The 23,989-nt window shown below is 33.6% G+C and overlaps 1 protein-coding gene across 1 annotated transcript in view; it reads left to right on the top strand.

The window, feature by feature from the left end:
• Window positions 1–23,989, top strand: part of KLHL1 (kelch like family member 1) — a 426,381-nt gene that overhangs the window by 174,211 nt on the left and 228,181 nt on the right. The window contains exon 4 of the mRNA XM_016925362.4: window positions 1,821–2,017. Coding sequence (XP_016780851.2) covers window positions 1,821–2,017 — 197 coding nt within the window. The remainder of the gene's footprint in view (window positions 1–1,820; window positions 2,018–23,989) is intronic.

The raw sequence follows: 23,989 nt of genomic DNA, 5'->3' as shown, positions 1-23,989 counted from the left end.
TATAATAGTTTCAGTAAGATTGGCACCAACTCTCCTTTGAATGTCTGGTAGAATTGAGCTTTGACTCCCTCTGGTCCTGGGATTTTGGGGGAGTTTTCTTAATTACTGTTTCAATCTAAGTACTTGATTGTTCAGAGTTTTTATTTCTTTCTGATTTAATCTAGGGGGATTGTATATTTCCAGGGATTTATTCATCATCTCTAGATTTTCTAGTTTGTGCACATAAGGTGTTCATAGCAGCCTTGAATGATCCTTTGTTTTTCTGTAGTATCAGTTGTAATGTCTCCCATTTCATTTCTAATTGAGTTTATTTGGATCTTCTCTCTTCTTTTTTGGTTAAGCTCACTAATGATCTAACAATTTTGTTTATCTTTTCAAAGAACCAGCTTTTTGGTTCATTTATCTTTTGGATTGCTTTTGTTTATTTGTTTTAATTTTATTTGGTTCTGCTCTGATCATTGTAATTTATTTTCTTCTATTGGGTTTTGGATTGGTTTGTTCTTGTTTCTCTAGTTCCTTGAGGTGTGACCCTAGATTCTCTATTTGTGCTCTTTCAGACTTTTTGATATAGGCATTTATAGGCATTTATTGCTATAAACTTTCCTCTTAGCATCACTTTTGCTGTATACCACAGGTTTTGATAAGTTGTGTCACTATCATCATTCAGATCAAAGAATTTTTAATTTCCACCTTGATTTCATTGTTGACCCTAAGATCATTCAAGAGCAGAGTATTAACTTCCATGCATTTGTATAGTTTTGAGGTTTCCTTTTGGAATTAATTTTGAGTTTTATTCCACTGTGGTCTGAGAGGATACTTGATACAGTTTTGATTTTCTTAAATTGATTGAGACTCGTTCCTGGTCTGTCTTGGAGAATGTTCCCTGTGCTGATGAAAAGAACATATATTCTGCAGTTTAGGGGCAGAATGTTCTGTAAATATTTGTTAAATCCATTTGTTTTAGGGTATAGTTTAGGTTCATTGTTATACAATTATATACAATTGTATATACAATTGTACAATTATACAAGTTATACAACTTGTAAAACTCACTTAGGTACAGATAGTAAATCTAAATGATAATAAAATCATCTAACTCATTGAATTACTAATTAAAATGTAACTCCAGATAGTTAAGTGCATAAAACTTCAAAGATAAGTTCTATAAACATTTGACAAACACATCCCTTTAAAAAAATTATTCTGGATATTAGAAAAACAGAGGAAACAGTAAAGCACTAAAGAGCCTTTTTTTTTTTTTTTTGCCTTTAAGATAAAATGACCAAACAGGGAAACAAAAACAAAGAAAAAACTAAAAACCAAAATTATAGACAATTTTAAACATAAGTACAGTGGGTTAAGTACAATACTACCAACCTGTAACATATGCATTTATAAATGTATATACATATGTTAAATATTCACAAATAGATATTTTATATTCATATACACATATATACCTTGTCAGATACTTAGAGAATCTCTGCTCTCCTAAGTTTGTAGGCATATATTCTGAACCTTATTTTTCTATTTTCCTTATTTCACAATCAAAGGAAGAACTATCATTTCTGCTGACGTGTATACAGATATGTTGATTGAAACTGCATTTGTATCTACTGAGTGATTTTGAATATTACATGAAATACGAAATGCAAAATTCTTAAAACAATTGGTGACCTTTACCGAGTTATATTTATCTTGATTACCAATCTCAGTTTAGATCTGTTCTAGCAGATTGGCCTAATGTTTTGTGTAGTGTTATGATACATATTATTTCATGTTTTTAAAAGAGTTTCATAATTATCTTTGCTTATGTTTAGGCTGCTTGGAATTAAAAGAGGACACCATTGAGAACCTTCTTGCTGCAGCGTGCCTTCTTCAGCTTCCACAGGTGGTGGAAGTGTGCTGCCACTTCCTCATGAAGCTTTTGCATCCATCTAACTGTTTAGGAATTCGAGCCTTCGCAGATGCTCAAGGATGCATTGAATTAATGAAGGTGGCCCACAGCTACACAATGGTAAGGAAACTTAATGTTTTAATAATGGAGGCACACTCTGTGTTATCAGAGGTAAAAATAATTACTGTCATGGCATTAGCAAGTTTTTTAAGTTTAAAATGAGTGTTCTATGCTTGGCACATTTTTTTGTTATGAACTATGGTGTACCATAATGTATTTTCTAATTTTAAAAAACACATTCCATACTGGATTTATTGTTCTTTTGTGGATTTATTTTTTATTTTATTTTACATTTATTGGTTTATCATAAAAGATATTGCAAAGGATACAGATGAAGAGATGTGTAGGGCGAGGTATGAGGAGAGGGGCGCATAGGCTCCAGGCCCTCCCTGGGCACATAACCCTCCAGGAACCTCCACGTGTTGCATTCAGGAAGCTTCACTATGGCTTTATGCACACTTAACAGGCAATACAGATATACATATGGATAGATATTAATAAAGTTATTTAAACTGATTCTCAAAATTGCCCCAGGCCTATCTACCTTTGTACATTCACTTCCACAGCTGCCCTTTTATACATTTTTCTGCATTTTTTAAACCTCTCCATCACAGCATATTGTACTTCGTGTGGCTATGCTAGTATGATTTTATGGAAAAAATTGAAGCCTATTTTATATTTTTCCCTTTTATTCCCTGTATGTGTGTGAGTGTGTGTGTGTGTATATGTATATGTATATGTATATATATGAGTGTGTATATTTAACAGCTTTGTAGAGAATCTAAAAGCCATTTCAATTGTACAGTTTAAATTTGTGTACTTTATAGCATGGGATCTTAAAAATATTAATTCCATTCTAGGATAGAATAACCCGTTACAAGTCTCATACCCATCATATTACCTATCCTAGAAATAATCATTCTAAAAGCATTCAATAGCGTGAGTGCCTGGCATAGAGGCCCTATATCAATGCTACCCATTTTTACTGTTATATTATTATTCATATTATTAATGTCTTCATTGTTATTATTGAAACAACTAATGAAGTCTTATGGAAATTTTTGTCTCCAACTCAAAGAAAGAATTAAAATGAGATAAATATTGTTAAGCTTTATGGTTGCTATTTATTTCAAATTGAACACTTTTTCTAATTGCTAATGACTCAACCACTTAAAAGTATTCTGATTGCCATTTTGAAACAGAGTTTCAAAATTATTTTCTTTTTCCTTTTTAATCCTTTAAGCAGATTACTAAATTAAATGAAAATATAAAAATAAAAGGAAGAAGATATGCGATTTGTAATTCTATTGGCAAATCCTTCTTTAGAAATTTTCCATGACAGACACGATGCTACCTTTGAAATTATGTGAACCATAGCAAATCAAAGTAAACAAATAATTCATCAACCAAAATATCAAAGTCCAACTGCCACCATTTAATTAGGCACATTTCATTAACTTTAGGAGCTCCTGGATTAACTAAGCCAAAGAAAAATATGCCTCCATATCCAGAGGGATAATGGTCCCTTCTGGTCTAGTTGCAAATTATTAATTTAATAATGAAAATATTTTCCTTGCAGCTGCTTGGACTGTTCTGCAATTTATCACACAATAGTAACAAATTTTTTTCTTCAGAGACTTTAAAAGGTATGCTTCATAGGAAAATATATTTAAAACAGAAACATAGAAGATTTCTAAGGTACTCAACATTCTGTATGACTCTATATTAATTTATTTCTTAGACTGTGGTATATAATATCTGCTCAAATTTAAATGATTTCAAATTATTTTGAAAATGTGACGCTCTGGTATTCTATAGATGTTTATGGTAACTATTTTAGAGAAAAATTACTGACCAGTTGTCTTCCCAGATCTATATTGTCCCTTCAGTTCCAGCAGTTTAAAATGAGTGTTTTGCATCTCATAATGTGATTTCTCATCACATATTTGCCTCTGATCCATGTCCAATCAGGCATATGTTCTCATCTAATCTACCCAATCTGTGCTTTGAAAGCAAACATATTGTGTGTGGTTTTTTTTCTCCTTAACTGCTTTAACAGCAAATCATTCCATTTTTTCTACTACACGTGGGATAGAATTAACTTCTCTCCTGACTGTAATTATTTGTCTGATTGCTTAATACATAAGTAACACTTTCAAAATTTTTAAATTTCTTGCCCAAACTCTTTAGATGTAAACTTGATCTTCAAAGACCAAAGGTCTGGTCTACCCAGACCTTAATTTGCTACCTATATTTCTCTTCTTTATTATTTGTCATCTTTCCTTTGGAAATTTCACTTATGTATTTGGCTTCAGCTACTGAATTTGTGCAAATAATTCCAAAATCTTTTGGGAAGGTGACTCAGCTTGGCAATGAATCATTCAAAATACTAGAGAATTTTGATTGCAAGCTCAGTATCAGGTAGAAGTGTAAAATTAATTCTGAAACATTAATGTAAACTGTGTCTGCATGAATATAGAGATAGCACCAAAATAGCAGCACTGAAGGAAATAGTCTCATTGTACTCTCTTAGATTATATTATGAAATTTGTGCTTAATTCTGGATATAACATTTTAAAAGCAGTAGAGACTGGCAAACGGAAACAGATTAGAATAACAAGAATAGTAAATTTTATGTGATTAGGTAATATGAAGAAAAGTTGAAAAAATGGCTGCCTATGCCAGAATAAAATTAAGGCATGACAATAGCTGTCATATATTTAATAGAATGGACTTGTGTTTAAAGCAGTGGTCTTTAAGTGTTTCTCATTCTGTTTTTAAATTTATTTTACTAATGCAATTCTCTGTTCAAATTAAATATTATATCAAAGTATAGTTTTAGAATTGATCTGCTTTGGGTAAAGATGGACAGAAAGTCCAGAGTCGACTTCCATCTCCAGATCTTTCCTTCCCTGCTGAGTTGTCAATTCCCACTGGTCATCATTGCTACTTCCCTCCAAAGTCAGCTCTGACTTTTGGAGGACACACGTGGAACATTTTTATCCAGCAATCCTTTCTCTAGATGGTTTTTGGTTAGATCTTGCCAATAAGAGGCATTCATATAAGACATGAAAGCTGGAAGAGAAGCAGCAGCCATTATTCTCCACGGGCAGTTGCAGGAAGATATGTAGGTAAATAAAAAAGTAAAATAACTTACAAGCGAGTGATCAAAGCTATTTACCCCACTGTTGCAGGCTGACACCATTGTTGGGAGGCCTCTGGAGGTCCTTGAGGAATGCAGTGTCTTTGCAGAGTGCTTTTGAGAAAATTCATGTTGAAATGAAGGTTGAAATCTTCAGTAGAAACTTCCCTGACCTTCATAGTTTTTTCAATGGCTGTTTAAACCTTCAATTCTCTATTCATATCTTTTAAACTTAGAACATTGAGTGCTTTATTTTCTTAATTAAAAAATTCAACACATGCTTCAACATAGCATCATAGCATGTTCGATCTTCAATTTTTTTTTTTTTTTGAGATGGAGTCTCGTTCTGTCTGTCGCCTTGGCTGGAGTGCAGAGGCGTAATCTCCACTCACTGCAACCTCCGCCTCCCAGGTTCGGGCAATTCTCCTGTCCCAGCCTCCCAAGTAACTGGGACTACAGGCACCTGTCACCACACCTGGCTAATTTTTGTATTTTTAGTAGAGACAGGGTTTCACCTTGTTGGTCAGACTGATCTCAAACTCCTGACCTTAGGTCATCCACCCGCCTTGGCCTCCCAAAGTGCTGGGATTACAGGCATGAGCCATCACACCGGGCCTCCATATTCTGATATACATAGTCCTCCACACCTAGCCTCTAAGCTGCTACCCAGGCATTTTTCCTCAATGTTAGATGCAATTGCTCTCATTCCTGCTAAATATGTGTTGTATGGTTCCTTCACTCTTACTTAACTCAGACATTTCTCTTGTTGGAATCCATTATCAAATTCTGAATAATCTCTCCCTGTTTCTAGTTCAAGTTCATTCATGCCCAAGAAATATCTTTAAACTTCTCATGGCATTAGCTCTCACAAATGAAATCTTAGTATTCCTTTCTTTAGGACTGTGTGATATCAGAAACTTTCTTATACAATTAATTATTTTTATTTCTTTGTGACTAGTCTTTACAAATATATTGCGGATTTCTTTGTGACAAGAGAAGAAGCATTCTCCATTGAATTTTTTTGTTCCATCAAAGTGTCTAGTATCTTGTAATACATTCATCAATTCCCTGTTTCCCTTGGGTACTTTTGCAGAACTTTCTTTAATTTACTCATTCAACAAGACTACAAGTGTGTGCCTTTGACATTTTTAAATCACATTTTCTGCTATTATTTTCCCTTTTCATACAGTTCTAGCCACACTGACCTTCTTACTGTTTTTTGACAACACTAAGCATAACTTCACTTGTGGAGTCTGGTGCTTGTTCTTTCTTCCCTCTGATGGAAATACTCTTCTGCCAAATATTTATATCTGTTTCTTCTCTACCTCATTCAGATCTTTGTCAAATGTTACTTCTACAGAGACCCATTCTCTGAAAACTCCATATGATGTGCCAGTACCTTCAAAATTCTCTATTCCCTTACACTCTTTTTTATTTTTTAGAGTCCTTGTTTAGTTCCTGGCTTTATAATATATATTGGTTTTTGTTATTGTTGTTTTTGTTGTCTATCTGCTCAATTAATATAGTAGCTTCTTGATAACATAAAAAAACTTTTGTAACATAAGTGCCTAGATAAATCTCCATATATACGATTAATTACTGAATGAATAAATGAAGGTATAGTGACTATTGACTGCTATGTACCAAGTTCACCAGTAGGTGAACTATGTACCAAGTTCACCAGTAGCAACTATGTACCAAGTTCACCAGTAGGTGGCACAGGAAATGCAATGGTGAACAAAATAGAAATGATATTGCCCTTAGAGTCAAGGTTAATATATTGAATGAAAACAAATTATCATTATAAAGTATAACTATTTATGCCTATATATGTGTATGTGTATACTTTATAATACTTTATAATGATAATGATACTTTATAATGATAATATGTATATATATATATACACATGCACACACACACGGTAAATTTTACAAAGAAAAATTATGAGACGCAATGGGAACCCTCCCATAAATCAGAAAAAGACTCTTTAAATAAATGATGTTTATATGAATTGTAAAAAATGAGGTAGAATTAGTCAGGTGTAGATTTGGTTAAAGAATGTTCCTAACAGAAGAAAATGGATTGCCAATGATCTGAAGTGGGAAGGCAATTGTTCTGTTTAATGAAATTCAAGGTAGATGGGATGGTGGAGAGGGACAAGAAGAGAGGTAGTTTATGAGGCTGAAGACCTAGGCAGAACCAATTGTGTAGGGTTATGGAGACTTTGTAAAAATTGGGGATTTATCTGGAATATAATAATATGCCATTGAACATTTTGAACAAGTAAGGACAGAGGTTTAATTTTAAGATGAGTTATCAGACTGACATAAAAGGAAGGCAAGAAGAGAAACTAAGAATAGAGATTAGTATACCCTAGAGGCATATACACCCACTCACATAATTTGTTTATAATGATAAATTATCATTATGAATGACAATTACATATGCCTATATATGTATGTATGTATATGTCTGTGTATACATATAGGTAAATTTTACAAAGAAAAATTATAAGATGTAATATAAGATGTGATATATACTCACATCCACATATTAGGAGACTGAAAAAGAAAAAAGAGAGTGAGGTAACGCTACCTTCTGCCATCGTGCTTGGCACATAAGCAGCAGCTTTACTGATGGCGAGCCTTACCACCAATGATGCTGGTGATCGCATACGTAAAGTTTAAAATATTGTCCTATTGCCACTATAATTCTAGGTGTTAAATACATTAAATTTACTCCTTTCAAAATCCCTACAAGGCAAGTGTTACATCCATTTTAAAAACAATAAAACTGTGATTCAGGATTGTTAAATAATTTACTCAGGATCAATAGATAGACATGCTAGAATGGGATAATAAACCCAGTACTATCTCACTACAGATTTCATGCCCTATTCAATATGCTAATGAATATACCGTGATTACATATTGCCCATAATATTAAGTCGAGTTCCTGATACCAAGACACAAAATATGAATTACTTCAGACAAATGGATGTTATGAACCTGAAAGAGAAATAAGACCAAAGAACTTTGTGATTTTTTTTCTCAAGTATTTTTTTTCCCTCTTCTCTGTTTTCTGTCCGGTGCTACCAGTATGACTTAGAAGATTTCATTAGGTTTAGGCTGGAGGCAGAGACAGTGGCACTAAGACTAATTAAAGGCTGCCTTGTTCATAAGTAGCTTTGAAGGGTGGAAGACTCATACCTGCAGCATAAAGCCTTCCAGAGTCAGTGTAAGAGTAGCTGCCCTTTCAGAATCTGGTAGTAGTAAAAACATGCTATACATCCTTCACTTGTCCTTTAGAGCCACTGGAAAAAATACCTGATAGAAAGAACAAACTATATCAATGTGGTTTGTGATCATGGTTTTAAAATAACTGACATGTTTCATGGTTTCTAGCTAGCTACATGCTTTTAATCTTAACCAATAACCCTGCTAATAAACCATAAATTAGAGTTTGCCTTAGAAGAATATTTGGAATGTAACTTTAAATGTTCTTGTTTTATAAGTCATACAAATAAAGTTTACTTCACTTACATTTTTCTCAAGACTATTACATGATACATTAGTACTAAATGATTTTTAATGTTATCTTTTTTCTTTTATTTATCATTTTGTGTTACTCCTTTTCAGTGTCTCACATGCCTTCGTGGTCTTAGTAACAAGTTATATATAATTGATGAGTTGAAAATTACCAAAATTTGACTTTCAGCATGTCTTTGTAAATATATATGAAATGAAAAGGTCAGGGTGAGTATAACGAGCGTTTAAGGGACAATGACTAGTGATGTTTAATGTTCAAAAGGACTAAGTAAAAATGTGGCAGGCTGGGTACAAAGGAAATTTCTCTTCTTCCTCTGTTTTTGTTTTTGTATTTCTTAACATTCTTTGTCCCTGAATTACATGGAAAACTTTTTTTTTATGGTTATCAAAATCAAATTAATTAACACATCAATTGCTACCCATTATGTAAATTAGATCCCTAGAACTTGTTCACTATTCTTTACAGGCAGTGTGTACTCGTGTTACAGATTGGAGTCATTGGTAAAATTAGTGTCCTTATTTGCATATTTTTGTTTTATTCTATTTGTTCTACTGAGCTTCGATTTCTAAAACATTAAGATATAACACATAGCTATATAAAGCTGCAACACACACACACAAGCACAATCTATTAAAAATATCTTAGGTACAGTAGGTTAAATTTTTTAAGAGCTGTCATAGGTCTCAAGCTGATGCTGTGGCAACAATATAACTAACAAAGTTTCAAGAAGGAATACTAAACATTTTAAAATATCCTGTAAACACACATTTAAACTTATAAGTAGTGCCTAAATATTTAATGATTTCAATCCTTTAAGATGTAATATTCCCTTCTGGATAAGAAACATTCTTACATTATTAGAGTGATTCTAAAAGGACTTCTTATGATATGTCAGAAGGAAGAAATGTCAGGGTCTTCCTTATAAAGCACAGTCTTCCACAAATAAAATCAATAATTTGCTTTTTTTAATGAGAAAAAAATCGTTTTTATACATACAAAAATCCCCCTTTATTATAAGAATTTGCCTATCATGAACCAATGTTGTAAAATATTTATATTTTCTGATCAGGTAAAAATCAGTTATGCATAGAGCTAGACTGTATAAGGCAACACACAGCTATCCAGTTCACAGCCATATTCTTAATGCTTAGTATAGCACCTGTCTCATTTTAGGCACACAATAATGATATCTGAAAGAAAGAATAGATGAATAAGTACTTTCACATATTAATAATTTGAAATATATAATTAGATATCATAATCTTAAATATGAATATAAGTAATTTGTAGTAAAATATTTTCTCTGCATCCTACAATAATTTAAAATATTTTTGTACCTAATTTTATTATTGTACCTCCTCATTAGAAAATTTAATAAGAAATAAATGCATAACAAGATGCATCTGTGATGATTAAAATTCATTAACTTTTTTCTATTTATTTCAAAACTTTTTAACAGGTAACATAATTTCCCATCTAATTTCTGATCCTGTTTTTAAGTTAAAATAAGTGTCAATGGATTTATTTTCTACTCAGTGTCTGTGTTCAATATTTTTGTTTATTTCAAATAAATGGTATCCTTAGTTAAGTTTTCATTTCATTGAAGTATCACCATACTATTGAGGAACAAATATAAAACCTAGTGAGCCAACAAAGAGGTCACATACTAAAGGAAGAAATAATACTAAGCCAAATGTGTTATATTTTCCTATGATTGAAGATTATATAAAATAACACATCATAATAGAAAATTGCTAGATAATAGTAAGTAGAAAAGGACAAAACTTTAAAGAATGGGATTCAAAGCCAGACCAATATACTTTAGGTTGGGAGCTTATTTCCAATAAGCAGTCATGTTTTATGCAAGACAAAGTTAATTTGGGCAATGTGATGATAGGGAAACTTCAGCTCAATTAAAATTGTGTGATTTACAATTAGCAAAATAGGTGATTTCTTAAAGATAATGAAGAGCAAACACTTTTCAGCAAAATGAACTATTTCACCAATAGTAAATCTTAGTAGATTTATTTAACACTGAGTAAATATTCAGGCTAGATATTATATTATAGTAACCATTTCTTAAAGACAATTTTCACATTAGTTGAATCTAAAATTAAAATTACATGAAGAGGTTTCCAAATACATATATGGATGGAAATTAGTTTCTCTGCAGTTATATTTGAAAAGAGAGTAAGTGAATTATCATTTTATAAAGTAGTGTTTCTAATTTGATGTCTGATATATGGGTAAGAATATATGATAGTAACAAATTAAGGTGGTAATAGTACATACCATGAAATGTAAAAGGTACTTTTACAAGTAAATATTATATATTGCAGTTGAGCTAGAAGAAAATTGATGGAGTTAAAATTAGGGCTTTTTATATGTAGTCACTGATTAACGCATATATGCATAAATTTACATACATAAATAGACACCTGTATCAGCATTAACTGAATATATAAATCAGAAAAAGGCTGTAGTTTTAAGGAATGAATTCTATAATGGCCTTAGTTTGAATTGTTTTAAAAATCCACACTTTCCACAGATCATGTATTATACACTTGTGTGATCATTATCCTACTAACTTTCACATTTTATGCTTTTATAAATTTGATACAGAACTAGAAAAAGCGTAAATAATATATAAACAACAATGGCATATTGCCTTTATTAGTTAAGTTTGCTTTGTTGTATGTGCGGGAAAATATCATTTGAGGATGCATTGATATAGTTTTGTATTCTTTGGAAGGAGATTCACAAATTGTATTTTCTTAATTATTCAGCAAGACTATCAGAGAGTATGTCATAAAATATTGAAAACTTGAAAATCTCAACTATTCTCAAGTACTCTAAAGCTTGGTTTTTAAGTGACCAATGATGTGGTGTGCATTTGAAAAGCTTTTGGTACTTTGTAATGGTTTGGTTGTCAATAGACTGAAACATCACTTTGCACAGAATATTATTTTACTAGAACATTTAGAATAAAAAATAGCTTGATGAACTCACTTGAAATCCATCATAGTAAATGGATACCCTTTCTTTTTCTTTCACATTTTTTACATCATAAAATGCTCTGAGGATTATTACCTTAATTTATCTCATGAAGGCAGAAATATGAGTGATTTATTTCATATAAAACTTGCTAATAAACATAAGCTAAACAACAGGATCTATAAATTTCTCAAAGTGCATCTTTGGAAACCTAGGCAAAAGAGATGTGAATCAGTGATGCTACTATTTCCAACCTAAAATAAATAATTTTTCTGATATCTTAACAGCTGAAAAATTTACCAACTTCCCAAATCAGCTGGAGCGAGCAGGATAACACCAGCCAACCATCAATTCTTCATTCAATAGTAGCCTTCAATATCAGACAACATTATTAAAATATATTTATTTTATTGATCAAAGAACAAAATCCTGAGTATATATAGTAATTAAGAGTTGCCATTGTTTTATTTAGAAAAGGCAATGTAATGTATATCAGAATTTTATTTTGAAAAGCCCATAATCCCGTGCAAATAGTTTTGTGGCCATTGCTGTTTTAACCCAAAAATATGACTAATAATGAAATTATTTTACAACTAGCATAATATATTCTTAGCATTAAATATTGATCTAAAATTTAATTAATAAAATACTAGAATTTATGACATTCATTGAAGTTCAATTTTAAAACAATATATGAGATGATACAGCACCACCAAAATTAAAGGAAAAACATATTCAAAATCTTGGCATAAGTAATCCAAGTAATTCCAACTAGGTACACATAGACTAAACTAGATAACTTATTAAGTCCTTCTTTAAACCACAGGCCAAAAGTCTAGGCTACCCCTTTTAATTTGTGTGTTAATTTTACCCTGAATATGTTTTTACTCTTCTGTTTTACTGTAGGCCAACAGTCTTATTTTTACCTCGATTATTTAAATTTTTTTATTATCTTCCCAATTACTGAAGGCATTTGAGATTTCAATACCTACTTTGAATATAAAATGAGATAAAACACAGAATAATTTCAATTCTTGAAAACCAGAAGGCTTGACTTTTTAACAATGTTTAATACAACTGGGTGTCTTTGAGTAGCTCACTTGATGTGTTTAACTGTGAAGCAATGAAGTTTGTTTAAGATCGCCAAAATGGTCTTTTGTGGTTCTTTGCAGCCTTACGATTCTACAAATATCTTGTTAAATCTTAAATTTTATAAAATGCAAATGCATGTCTGGATAATGTTGATAAGTGCCATCTTGTCATTAAGTAATAAAACTGTTATGTCCCCACAAAACATTATTTGAGCATAAGAGGTGATCAATAATTGGTGAAGAATGAATATTTTTCTACTTTCAGATTTGTATCTTTTATAATACATCATGGAGATATGACTTATATACCATACAATTCACCAATTAAAATTATACAATTTAATGCCTTTTAGTATTTTCAGAGTTGTGCAACTATCACCACTATCACTTGTAGAACATTTCAATCACCTCGCCAAGATACCTCTACCTATTCGCTCTCCATTTACCTCCTTAGGCTAGGAATAATCTACCTTCATCTATATAGATATTCAATTGATGGGCATTTAATAAAAGTGGAATCATACAATATGTGGTTTTGTGAGATTTGATTTATTTCCCTTAGCATAATATACTCAAGACTCATTTATGTTTTACCATGTATCAGTAATTTATTTATTTGTATTGTGAAATACTATAGCATTGTATAGATAGGCCTCATTTTATTTATCCATTCATCGGTTGATGGACATTTGAGTTGTTTACACTTTGGGCCCCTTATGAATAATGCTGCTGTAATTTTAATAGGTTTGTAGCCCAATGCCCATGGCAAGTTAATATGCTGAGATACCTGGTTGCAGCAGACAAAGAGGTTTATTCATACGGCTGACATGAGAAGATATGAGGAAACCTCAAATCTGTCTCCCTGAAAAGTTAGGGAATTGGATGTTTAAGTTTTTGAGTGGGCTAAAGTGTGGAGATTGTCAATTGGTGGGAAACTGCAAGGTGAAGTTATGGAACAAGGAGATGAAGAAACTATTCTGTAGCTGATGATTTTCCTCTATGAGAGTCTTCAAACAGGTTGGCATCAGCTGTTCCACTGGAATTCAGGTTCTGAAAAACATCTTAAGCAATTCTTAAACAAAAGCCTAATGATTCTAATATCTGAAATTCTATCTATAGGAACAATGGGGGTGCCAATGGTTAGTATGTAGTGCTATGTGACTTTCTATGAAACCACAAGGACATGGCCCAAACTGTAGCCTAATTAATGCTTAATTATATTTCTGTCCAGCATTCTTGTTAATCCTGTGAGGATAGCTTGACTGCTATGAACATTCATATACAAGTTATTGTGTGAACATAATATTTTCATTTGGGGGTGTATGTGCCTGGGAGTGATATGGTTATACAATAACTCCATGTTTAACATTCTGAGAAACTACTAGACTGTTTTCCAACCTAGCTGTACATTTCATAATCCATTCAACAGTATATGAAGAACTACATACTTGCCAATAATTTTTGTTGTTTTTTATTGATTATAGCCATCCTAGTGTGTGTAAAATAGTATTTCGTGGTTTTTGTTTGTGATTTTCCTATGTCTAATGAAACTGAGCAAATTTTTGTGAATTTATTGGACATTCGTATATCCTCTTTGGAGAAATGTTGCTTAGAACTCTTGACCATTTTTAATTGAGTTTTGAAAAATTACTTAGTTGTAAAAGTTATTTAAATATTCTAGATATAAATCTCGTATCAACTATATGATTTGCAAACCTTTTCTTAGATTTTGTGGGTCGCTTCTCACTTTCCTGATGAGAAAGTGTTTTCTCAATGAGGACAAAGTTTTAAATTTCAATGTTGTCAGATTTATCCATTTTTCTTTTATTGCTTGTGCTTTTGGTGTTACAGTTAAGGAACGTTTAACCAATCCAAGGTCACAAAGATTCCCACATATGTTGTCTTTTCTGACTTTGGCTCTTATATTTAGCTCTTTGATTCATTTTGAGTTAATTTTTATATGGTGTGAAGTAAAGGTGTAACTTTATTATTTTGCATGTGTGTATCATGTGTACACATGTATACATTTTGCGTGTGTAACAGCACATGTTGAAAATAACATTTTTCTCCGTGGAATTTTCACCAAGATCAATTGACTATAAATATGAGATTTTATTTCTGGACTCTCAATTCTTTTTCATTGATTACTATGTGTGTCTTTATGCCAGTACCGCGTTCTCTTGTTTTACTGTAAATCAAATTGGTGAAAATTTTGAAATTGGGAAGTGTGAATTCTCTGCTTTTTTTTTTTTTTTTTTTTTTTGAGATGGAGTCTCACTCTGTCACCCAGGCTGGAGTGCAGTGGCGTGATCTTAGCTCACTGCAAGCTCTGCCTCCCAGGTTCACGCCATTCTCCTGCCTCAGCCTCCCAAGTAGCTGGGACTACAGGAACCCGCCACCATACCCAGCTAATTTTTTGTATTTTTAGTAGAGACGGGATTTCAACATGTTTGCCAGGATGGTCTCCATCTCCTGGCCTCGTGATCCACCCGCCTCAGCCTCCCAAAGTGCTGGGATTACAGGCTTGAGCCACCGCGCCCGGCCTGAATTCTTGGCATTCTTATTCCAATATTTTGACTATTTTTGGTTCCCTATATTTTCATATGAAATTGGTATTATCTTGCCAATTTCTGAAAATAGCCAGCTAGGATTTTGATAGGCATTACATTTAGTCTACAGATAATTCAGAGAGTATTACTATCTTAAAAATGTTAAGTTTACTGATCTATGGACATGAGATGTTTTATGAGGAAATCGAGGTTCTTATTTTATAGATACTCAGGTGCTTTGTTGATATATTGATGTAATTATTTTATTCTAACTTGAACTATTAGCATACTTGCAATTAGTCTTCCCATAATGTTTATTTTTTTAAAAGTCATGGCATTTAATATATGCTTTTTAAATAACTTGAGCTATATAATAATCCTTGAATTTCCCATCAGTTGCACTTCTGACTGATTAGGTGTGGGCAATATGCCACCCTTCGACTCTGCAGATCAATCCACATCACGAAAACACATGTTGCAGGATGTTTGAGAGCATCTCCCCTAAATCAAACCGAACAGCTGTGATGATTAAAGTTACTTTAATAATAAAAAACTAGAAACGTTTATTGGGATAATATTTACAACTTATAGAATATTGTGCAAGGTTAAAAGAGAATGAACTTGCTATATAGACTGACTTGAAAGGAGGTCCAACATTAATTAGTGAATGCATATGTATTGTATTTGATTATTGTTGATATGCTGCTATATGAGGTGAAAATGTAGCTGGTGAACTTATTAACAACTAGGTATACATTTTCAAGAAGTTAAAACATGACTCTATTGCAAAGTAAAAACCATAACTCACACAGTATACAAGCTAAATAATTTATCTCATATTTATCTCATGAATGAGAGTAACAACATGATGGTAATATAAGTTTAAGGAGACTAAAATCACTACAAAAAGTAATGTTGAAATAAACTTGTAAAGACAAAACCAGTTAATGTCATATAAGGCAATAAAACTTTAAATGTTAGAGTTTATTTTTTTCAGAGGGCAAAAATCATTTACAACTATCAGTCTTCTGCAAATTAATATATAATTTCAGATAGATATGGTGAATCATACAAAGTCATATTCTTCCAGTAAATTAAATAATCCTTCAACAGTAAGTGTCAATGTTCACATGTGATATTAGTGATACTGTCATATATGTGTCTTATTTATAAGAGCTGCATAATATTTCTTAACAATACAAAGAGGAGCAAGAAAAAGCAAAGAATTACAATTTCTTCATGATTGCACTAAAGTATTAATAATTATAGTAATGGATTATTATATGCCGGACTATGTTCTAAGTGTTTTACATATATTATATTAACTGTTTTCATCCCAATAGTGCTGTAAGTAGCATCTTTACAGCTAAAATTTTGAAGCACAGACAAGGTCATTAGCTCACCGAACTGTGCTCAATGAGTGTTGGAGCTAGAATTCAAATTATGAAAACTAGACAAAAAATCTGAAGTTTTAACCATAATACTGTTATGGGATACTTGGGATGTTGCTTCACCAGCTGGAAACCTCTGTGTCCGGTGGTGCCTTTGCCTGAGTTTTGATTGAACCCGCTGGGCCCACTCAGCCTGGCAGGCTGTCCCCAGCTTGCACTACCAGCCTGAATCCCATGCCTGCCAAGGGAAAGCAGAGTGGCAAGGAGTGTGTGAGCGAGGTAGCATGGGATCTGGCCTGTGCACAGCCAGACATGCTGACTGCAGCAGGGTGGGCAGCTCTAGTTGCCGGCACAGGTGCCAGCTCCCTGCAAGGCTGTTGCTGGACCTGGCGTCCCACAAACAGCTTCCACAGCTGGCACTGGGGAACACTGTGGTATCTGGAAGCTAGGAGATGCCAGGAATCACAGAGCCCCAAAGAGGGTGTCACAGCCCTGGCTCAGGGAGCTCTTAGGTCTGGGCTCCCTAAAGGGCCACTGCTCTTCTCCCCTTCTTGTTGTACACAACATGATGAGCAAGTGGTGTGTTTCAGCTCTGTTTGTGTTACAGCTTTCAGCCCCACCATTTGGTGGGTCCTGAGTTCTTGTCCCGTGCCCAGGAAGAAGGAGGTATGTGGATCAGTGGAGGGTCAGCAAGACAAACAGGAGTTTTATTAAGTGATAGAACAGCTCAGAAGAGACTTGCCGTGGGTAGCTCCACTCTGCAGCTAGGGTGTCCCAATGAGTGTTCAGCTCTCAGAAGGGGTGAGACCCTGGAGTGAGTAGCTCCTTTCTGCAGCTGGTCATCCAAATGACTCTCGAGTCTGGCTGAGTCTGGGGGTTTTTATGGGCTTCAGAGGGGAAGAAGTGAATGCTGATTGCTTCATGGACAGCCATGGGCAGGCCCGGAAAATCACAGTAAGTTTCCATTCTGTTCCATCAGCACAGCCCTCAGGCTTCAGTGCATCCCTGGCTTGAAGGTGGGATTTCACCAGGTACCTACCCCTTTCCACACAAAAGCCTGTCTGCTTTCTGCTGTCATCAATGGTGCCCAGGCTGTTTGTGCTGAGGAGCACCTGCAAGCCAGCACCAAGCTCCCCCCTTGGCCTCCCTCCCATGCTTATCGGTGCCCAAGGTCCAGAGGGGGTCGAGGCAGCAGGGAGTTGGCATGTCAGCACTGCTGCAGGCATGTGCATATGTGGCTGAATTGCAGCAGCCCTCGGGCTTAGCCTCAACTGTGTTCCAAGATCAGAGCAGGTGCCGGGAGTAGGAAGAGGCCAGGCAGCAGGAGCAGGCACTTTCAAGCCTGTGGTGGCAGGGTGGGGCTTCCCAGGCCCCCAAGAGTGCACAGATACCTGGGCCCACAGCTGCAGCTTGGGCAGCTGCAGCTGCGCCTGGGAAGTGCAAACTCCTGCCCTGCCAACTCAGAAGGCAGCAGGGCTTCTGCCTCTTCCATGGCAAATGTAGCCCTGGCTGCACCTCCTCCACTGCAGCTGGCATCATCGCAGCAGCTGCTCTAGATGGACTGCCATATTCATCAGTACTATATTGTCTCTCACTAACTCTCCTCCTTATATTGTAATTTTTCCTCAACTATTTTATTCTTATAAATGTGTCTTCCTTCCCAGAAGCACCTACTAAAATCACCTCAAAGATAACATAGTAGTAATAATAATCATTTTAATTCAAGATGGCTCTTTAAAAATAATAAGTATAAATAAAAGCATCTTAAGAATGTAATTTTTTGGTTGATCTGTAATAGACACTCTTTAGTATTCTGTGCTTTCCCTGCAATTTCAAGAAGACAAGAACTTTAGCACCTGCCCTCCAAAACAGATTACCACCTCTGAGCAACTCCAACGGAGACATACTTGAATCCCCATTGCAGCATAGAGTCACCCTCCACCAAGCTACAAAATTACTTCTGGCAAAGTGGGCCAGTGACTCCATGGTTTAAATATTTAATTTTGTTTTTCTGTTCCAATTTTCATCAGTATTTAACGTTAATGAACTATATCTATTTGAGGGTTCCCCTGACCTTGAATTTGGGGACAGTCTTTACTACTATTCTTTCTGTTTTACCATTTGATGAACCTTCTTCCCATTTTATCTGGAGTTCACCTCTTTGTTAAGTGTCTCATTCTGGGGAGGGTAAGGAGGATGGAAGAACAGAGAGGGTTGCATTTGCTTCCATCTTCTGTCTCCTCCCACCTAATTCTTTAAATAATTCATTATGTAATATTGAAATTCATTTGCAATGCTTTCAAATATTTCATCTTTATGTATTATTTATTCACTTTTGAATATTTTATATAATATTTGAAATTGAGAGTATATATTAATGTGATAAGGAATAAAACTCTAGTAACTTTCTATGAAAGTACTACCCAACTTAAGGAATAGGCCTTTTTAACTACAGTTCTACGTCTGCATGCCTTGAAATCCTCTCTGCTTCTCTTTCAATGGTGAAACTCTCCTTTGAGAATAGTGAGAGTTTTGTGTTTTCTGTAAATTTGTTCTTTGTAATATATTTACCAAATATATCTGTATCCCTATAAATATATTTTTTAATTTTGCTTGTTATTGAGCTACACAGGAGCCGAATTAAATCATACATTTTCCAATGAAAATGAAATAACATTTTATTATTTACTTTTCTTAAATTAGGAGGTTACTTTCCTTAAATCCAAATCTAATTAAATCTATTTCCAACTTAACATCTTAAGCAGTTCCTATCAAACATAATAAGTATAAGCTATTAGCAAACAGTCTTTTTATAAACTCGCACCTACTTTTCCAGTTATGTGATCACATTTCCCTGTTAATACCTGCTATTTTACTATACCAGATATTTACTGTTCTCCACCATTTCATACTTCACCACTTTGTGTCCTTACACGTTATTCTCTCTTCTACCAAATATGCCTTATCTTTTCCTCCTCTGTACCCTTAAAATTTTAATTTTCAACTCTGAAATATAACTTCCTAGGCCAGTGTGACGGTTCACACAAGTAATCCGAGCACATTGGCAGGCCAAGGCAGGAGAATCCCTTGAGACCAGGAGTTAGAGACCAGCCTGGGTAACAAGGTGAGATATTCTTTATATTAAAAAAAAAGGAAGGCAAATAAATTTTAAAACTTAGCCAGGCACTGTCGTGTGCACGTTTAGTCCCAGCTACTCAAGATTCTGAGGCAAGAGAATGCCTTGAGCCCAGTAGTTCAAGGCTACAGTGAGGTATGATTGCACCACTGCACTCCAGCCTGGGTGACAGAGTGAGACCATCTCTCTTTAAAAAAAAAAAAAAAAAATCAATCATTCAACAAAAATCTATAACTCCCTAAGTACTCCCTTATCCCTTAGCCTCCCAGAAAGCTTATTATTACTATGCTTTTGTATAACCTTGTTCTTATATCTATGCGGAACTGACTACATCTTTTGTATATTATTTATTCCGAATTCTCATTAGACACTAATTTTTTAAAAGCTAGAGGCTATTGATCTGCCTCAACTAAAATTTGAAAAAATAGTTTTGATTGAATAAGCAAATGAATGATTATTGGGGTGAGGGCATGTAAAAGGGAAACAGAGGAATAAACTTCCCCACAATATATAGAATAGGTGGAAACAGGAAGAGGGTTAGGATTTGAAGGTTTGTCTTCACAATGCGTTGGTATGGCCACGTTTTATTAAATAGGGAGGACAGCGTTGTAAAGAAAGATTGATTGCATGGATCTGGAGCACTATAAATCACTTCAGAAATAATTATAAGTCTGGATTAATTAGACTAAGCAACTCTCCTTCCATATATGACAACATTTATATAGCAAATGCTTATTTGAAACACCTGAACCACTGCTGTGCAAGACTGAGATCAGCTGGGTAGAATCCCATTATGGCACTCACAATGGAGGACAGGGATTATGCCTGCATTAATAGATTTTCTACAAGAGACATTCATTATAAATGATGTTGCAGACAACAGGAGTGACTTGACCTGCTGTGTAACCTTAACGTTTCTTTTTGCCAAATAGGTTTTTAGTTTATTCTAAAGAAAATGCTATTGTAATTGCAACTCTGTTTAACTCTCTACTGGTCAAATTTTATTCTGGAATAAATAGTTGTCCCTTGTTATTTGATCATTAACAACATTTACATTTTAACATACAGAGGCTCTTCATTTTATCTGCCAAGTTGGTGCTAAAACAACATAAGTTGGTTAATTGTTATGCAGAAACAGACCTTATGGATATGTTAAAACAGGATAGAAGTTAACATTTATGACTGCTTATGTATTTTTTATTTAATATCCCTGTTTATTTCATGTGCAATCTTTACTTTCTGAGTGCATACAGAAGAAATTAATGTTTAGAGGTGTTTTTTGTCTGAGATAATATGTAAACACATATTTTTGCTGACCTTTTCTTATTTTTCTTAAGAGCAATTGTGAATGGAAAACTTCTTTGAACGAGAGCATTTTTCACTGATTTTTACTTTTTTGTTCTGTGGCATTTTAAGTATGAAAAGGTATATCTGCATAAAGATTTCCAGGCTGCCATAAATTTATATGAAGTCCAACACTTTCTAAGGACATGTGAAAAACAAACATAAATATCAAAAAAGCCCATTTATACATTGTTATATTGCCCCTCAATATAGTTTTCTTAATTAATTCAATCCAAGCATATATTTTACATTATTTTTGTCCCCTTTTCTGATACGTGTTAAGTAACTTTGCCAAATTCTTCATGGTCGCATTTAATTTCAGAATATCATTTTATTATGCCATTTTATTGGGTACTGCCTAAATATTTCTTAAAATAGCACTGTGAACCACAAATGGATTAATGCTTCAATCTTTTAACATTTATTTTCTTCCTGACTTTTCTTTTAAAATGATGCTATAAGATTATAGTAATCAAATACTGTTTTCCAAAATTTGGAAACTGACAATCTCACATATATTTTAGTGAATTGGCATTCTGGGAAAGGTGGTAAGCTGTTTCCAGAACTCTTAAAAAAAAAAAAAAAACTCTTTCAAATGAATAGAAAGAACCAAAAACAAAGCAAATTTTATCTATATTTGAGTCAGAGAATTATAATAATACAATATTGTAAATTGATTTCCAAAGAAAAAACAGCTCCCTAATCTAATAAAGTTAGGCCAAATGAAAAAGACAAGTAATAATTTTACATATATGTTCTTTAATTTACATCATGATACAAGCAAGCGAGTTATGTGAAGAAGTGGCTTCTAATGTGGAGACATGAAAGGACACAGCTGGGCCATAAGATAAATGAGTATATTCCATTTATTCTCCATCAGCCTAATTAGAATAATGGAATAGTCAGAACTGAAATAAATATATGTGACCTTTTTATTTTTATTTTTTACTTTTTGCCAGAAATTATAACCTAAACCTAAATATGAGACAGGGCCAACTATAGAACAGAAAGCCAAATATCTGAGTAGCTTGTTTTGGTAGGTGGGATCTGAGGATTGCTTCAGGCTGTTGTGACCTGCTTGTCCAGTAATGGGGCAAGGTTGAAATCTCAGAACCCTATCCTTAACTTCCTATTAGACCTCTGGACAAGGCTGGCCATGCTAGTTGCATCAGGGACTCCATTTACTTGGAGAGAAAATTGGTGTCATTAATGTACCCAAAGTACATTTTTCTACCACCTGTTTCATTAATCTTTTCCACTCAACCATTTCTGAGCTGAACAAAAAGAAACATACATCAGCAATATCTAAGCATCCAGTTTAAATTCTATGGACAGAATTCAAACCATGTCAGCTAAAAAAAGGATTCAGTAAAGAAAAATTTATGTCTGTCCTAATACATATCAGTCCCAGATACAAATCTCTGTATTCAAAATAATGATAATCATAATAAAAGTAAGCCTTAATAACAAGCACAGATTTCTATAAATAAATGGAGGAAATGAATATTGCATGGGAAACACAGATGCTTTGAAAGAATGTTCTTCTCAGTATAGAAGAGAGAATACTGTTTCTATGTTTCTTTTTATTAAGTATAATATTAAAGAGTAGAATAGCCAACTCTCAAGATTGTTGCTGCTCCTCAGGCAAAATGCCGAATTAGACCATTATGGCGTTAGACAAGGTAGACCAGTTCTTCAAAGTTCATCTTTCAGATACATACAACCAGCACACAAAATCACTTTCTAAAATTTCACAGGGATACAAAATATTGGTCAGAATTATGAAGAGTTTGGTATGTTTAATCACAGGTTGTGTAAGGATAAAAATCTAGAAAATTGGGAGGTGATGAAGTGTAAAGAAGCTTTAGTTGAGAATTACACAACCTGTGTTTTACAAAGATCATGGAGAGGAGAATGTAATTAATTGACTAGAGAAAGGACACACTAAAAACTGGAATAATTGTTGTAGGCCATTGTGGTAATCTCACAAAATGGCTTTTAGGAAGAACAAGGATTTGAAAAATTTTACAAGAGTGAAAAGCAACAGTTGAAAATTGGAAACTAAGTTCAACCTGACCTTTTATTATATTGTCTTGTTAAGGAAGACCCTAATTATATTAGGTTTGTGGTTTGAAGAAACATGTCCAGTTATTGAAGACATCTGCAGTTAGCTGCCCTTAACTAAGTGTGTAAGATATCCCGTTAGGAAGTGCTGGCAAGGGAGGTAAAGAAAAAAAAAAGCATTTGCTTTGTTTATTTTATATGTGCAAAATTCAATTTCATTGCAATAGATGATGTTGTCCAGGTAAAAAATAAACAGTGCATATAAAGTTTATGCTATATTAAATGAAATATGAGTACTATTTTGGGAGAAAATATGTAGTATTTAATAAAAAAAGATCACTGTAATGTTTTACAAATCATTTTTAAAGATAAATCAACTAATTAAAATATGGCAATACATAAAAACTAAAGAAGCTATAGTACTAAAATTTAATTATATTTAAAAATAAATAAAATTCACAAAACTATTAAAGTTTAATTATTTTAGCAGTACTTAACTTCATATGAACAAAATTTATTTCAGATAAACAATCATGAAACCACAAAGAAATTCTGCTTTTGTCCTATTAGGTTATCAAAAATAAATAAATAAATATAAGGTAAAGTGAAATACCACATTTATTATTGAGAATGTAAATTCTGCAAGTTATTTGGCCTTGATGATCAAAATAGCAAGTGTGGGGTGCCTTACAACATATCAATATCAATTTTAGGAATCAGTGCTGTGGAGTACATGTATGAATACAGATATGTAGACATATGTAGACAG

The sequence above is a fragment of the Pan troglodytes genome, chromosome 14 (genome assembly GCF_028858775.2).
Source record: "Pan troglodytes isolate AG18354 chromosome 14, NHGRI_mPanTro3-v2.0_pri, whole genome shotgun sequence".
Taxonomy (NCBI): Eukaryota; Metazoa; Chordata; class Mammalia; order Primates; family Hominidae; genus Pan; species Pan troglodytes.
This window is presented reverse-complemented; position numbering and strand designations above follow the sequence as displayed.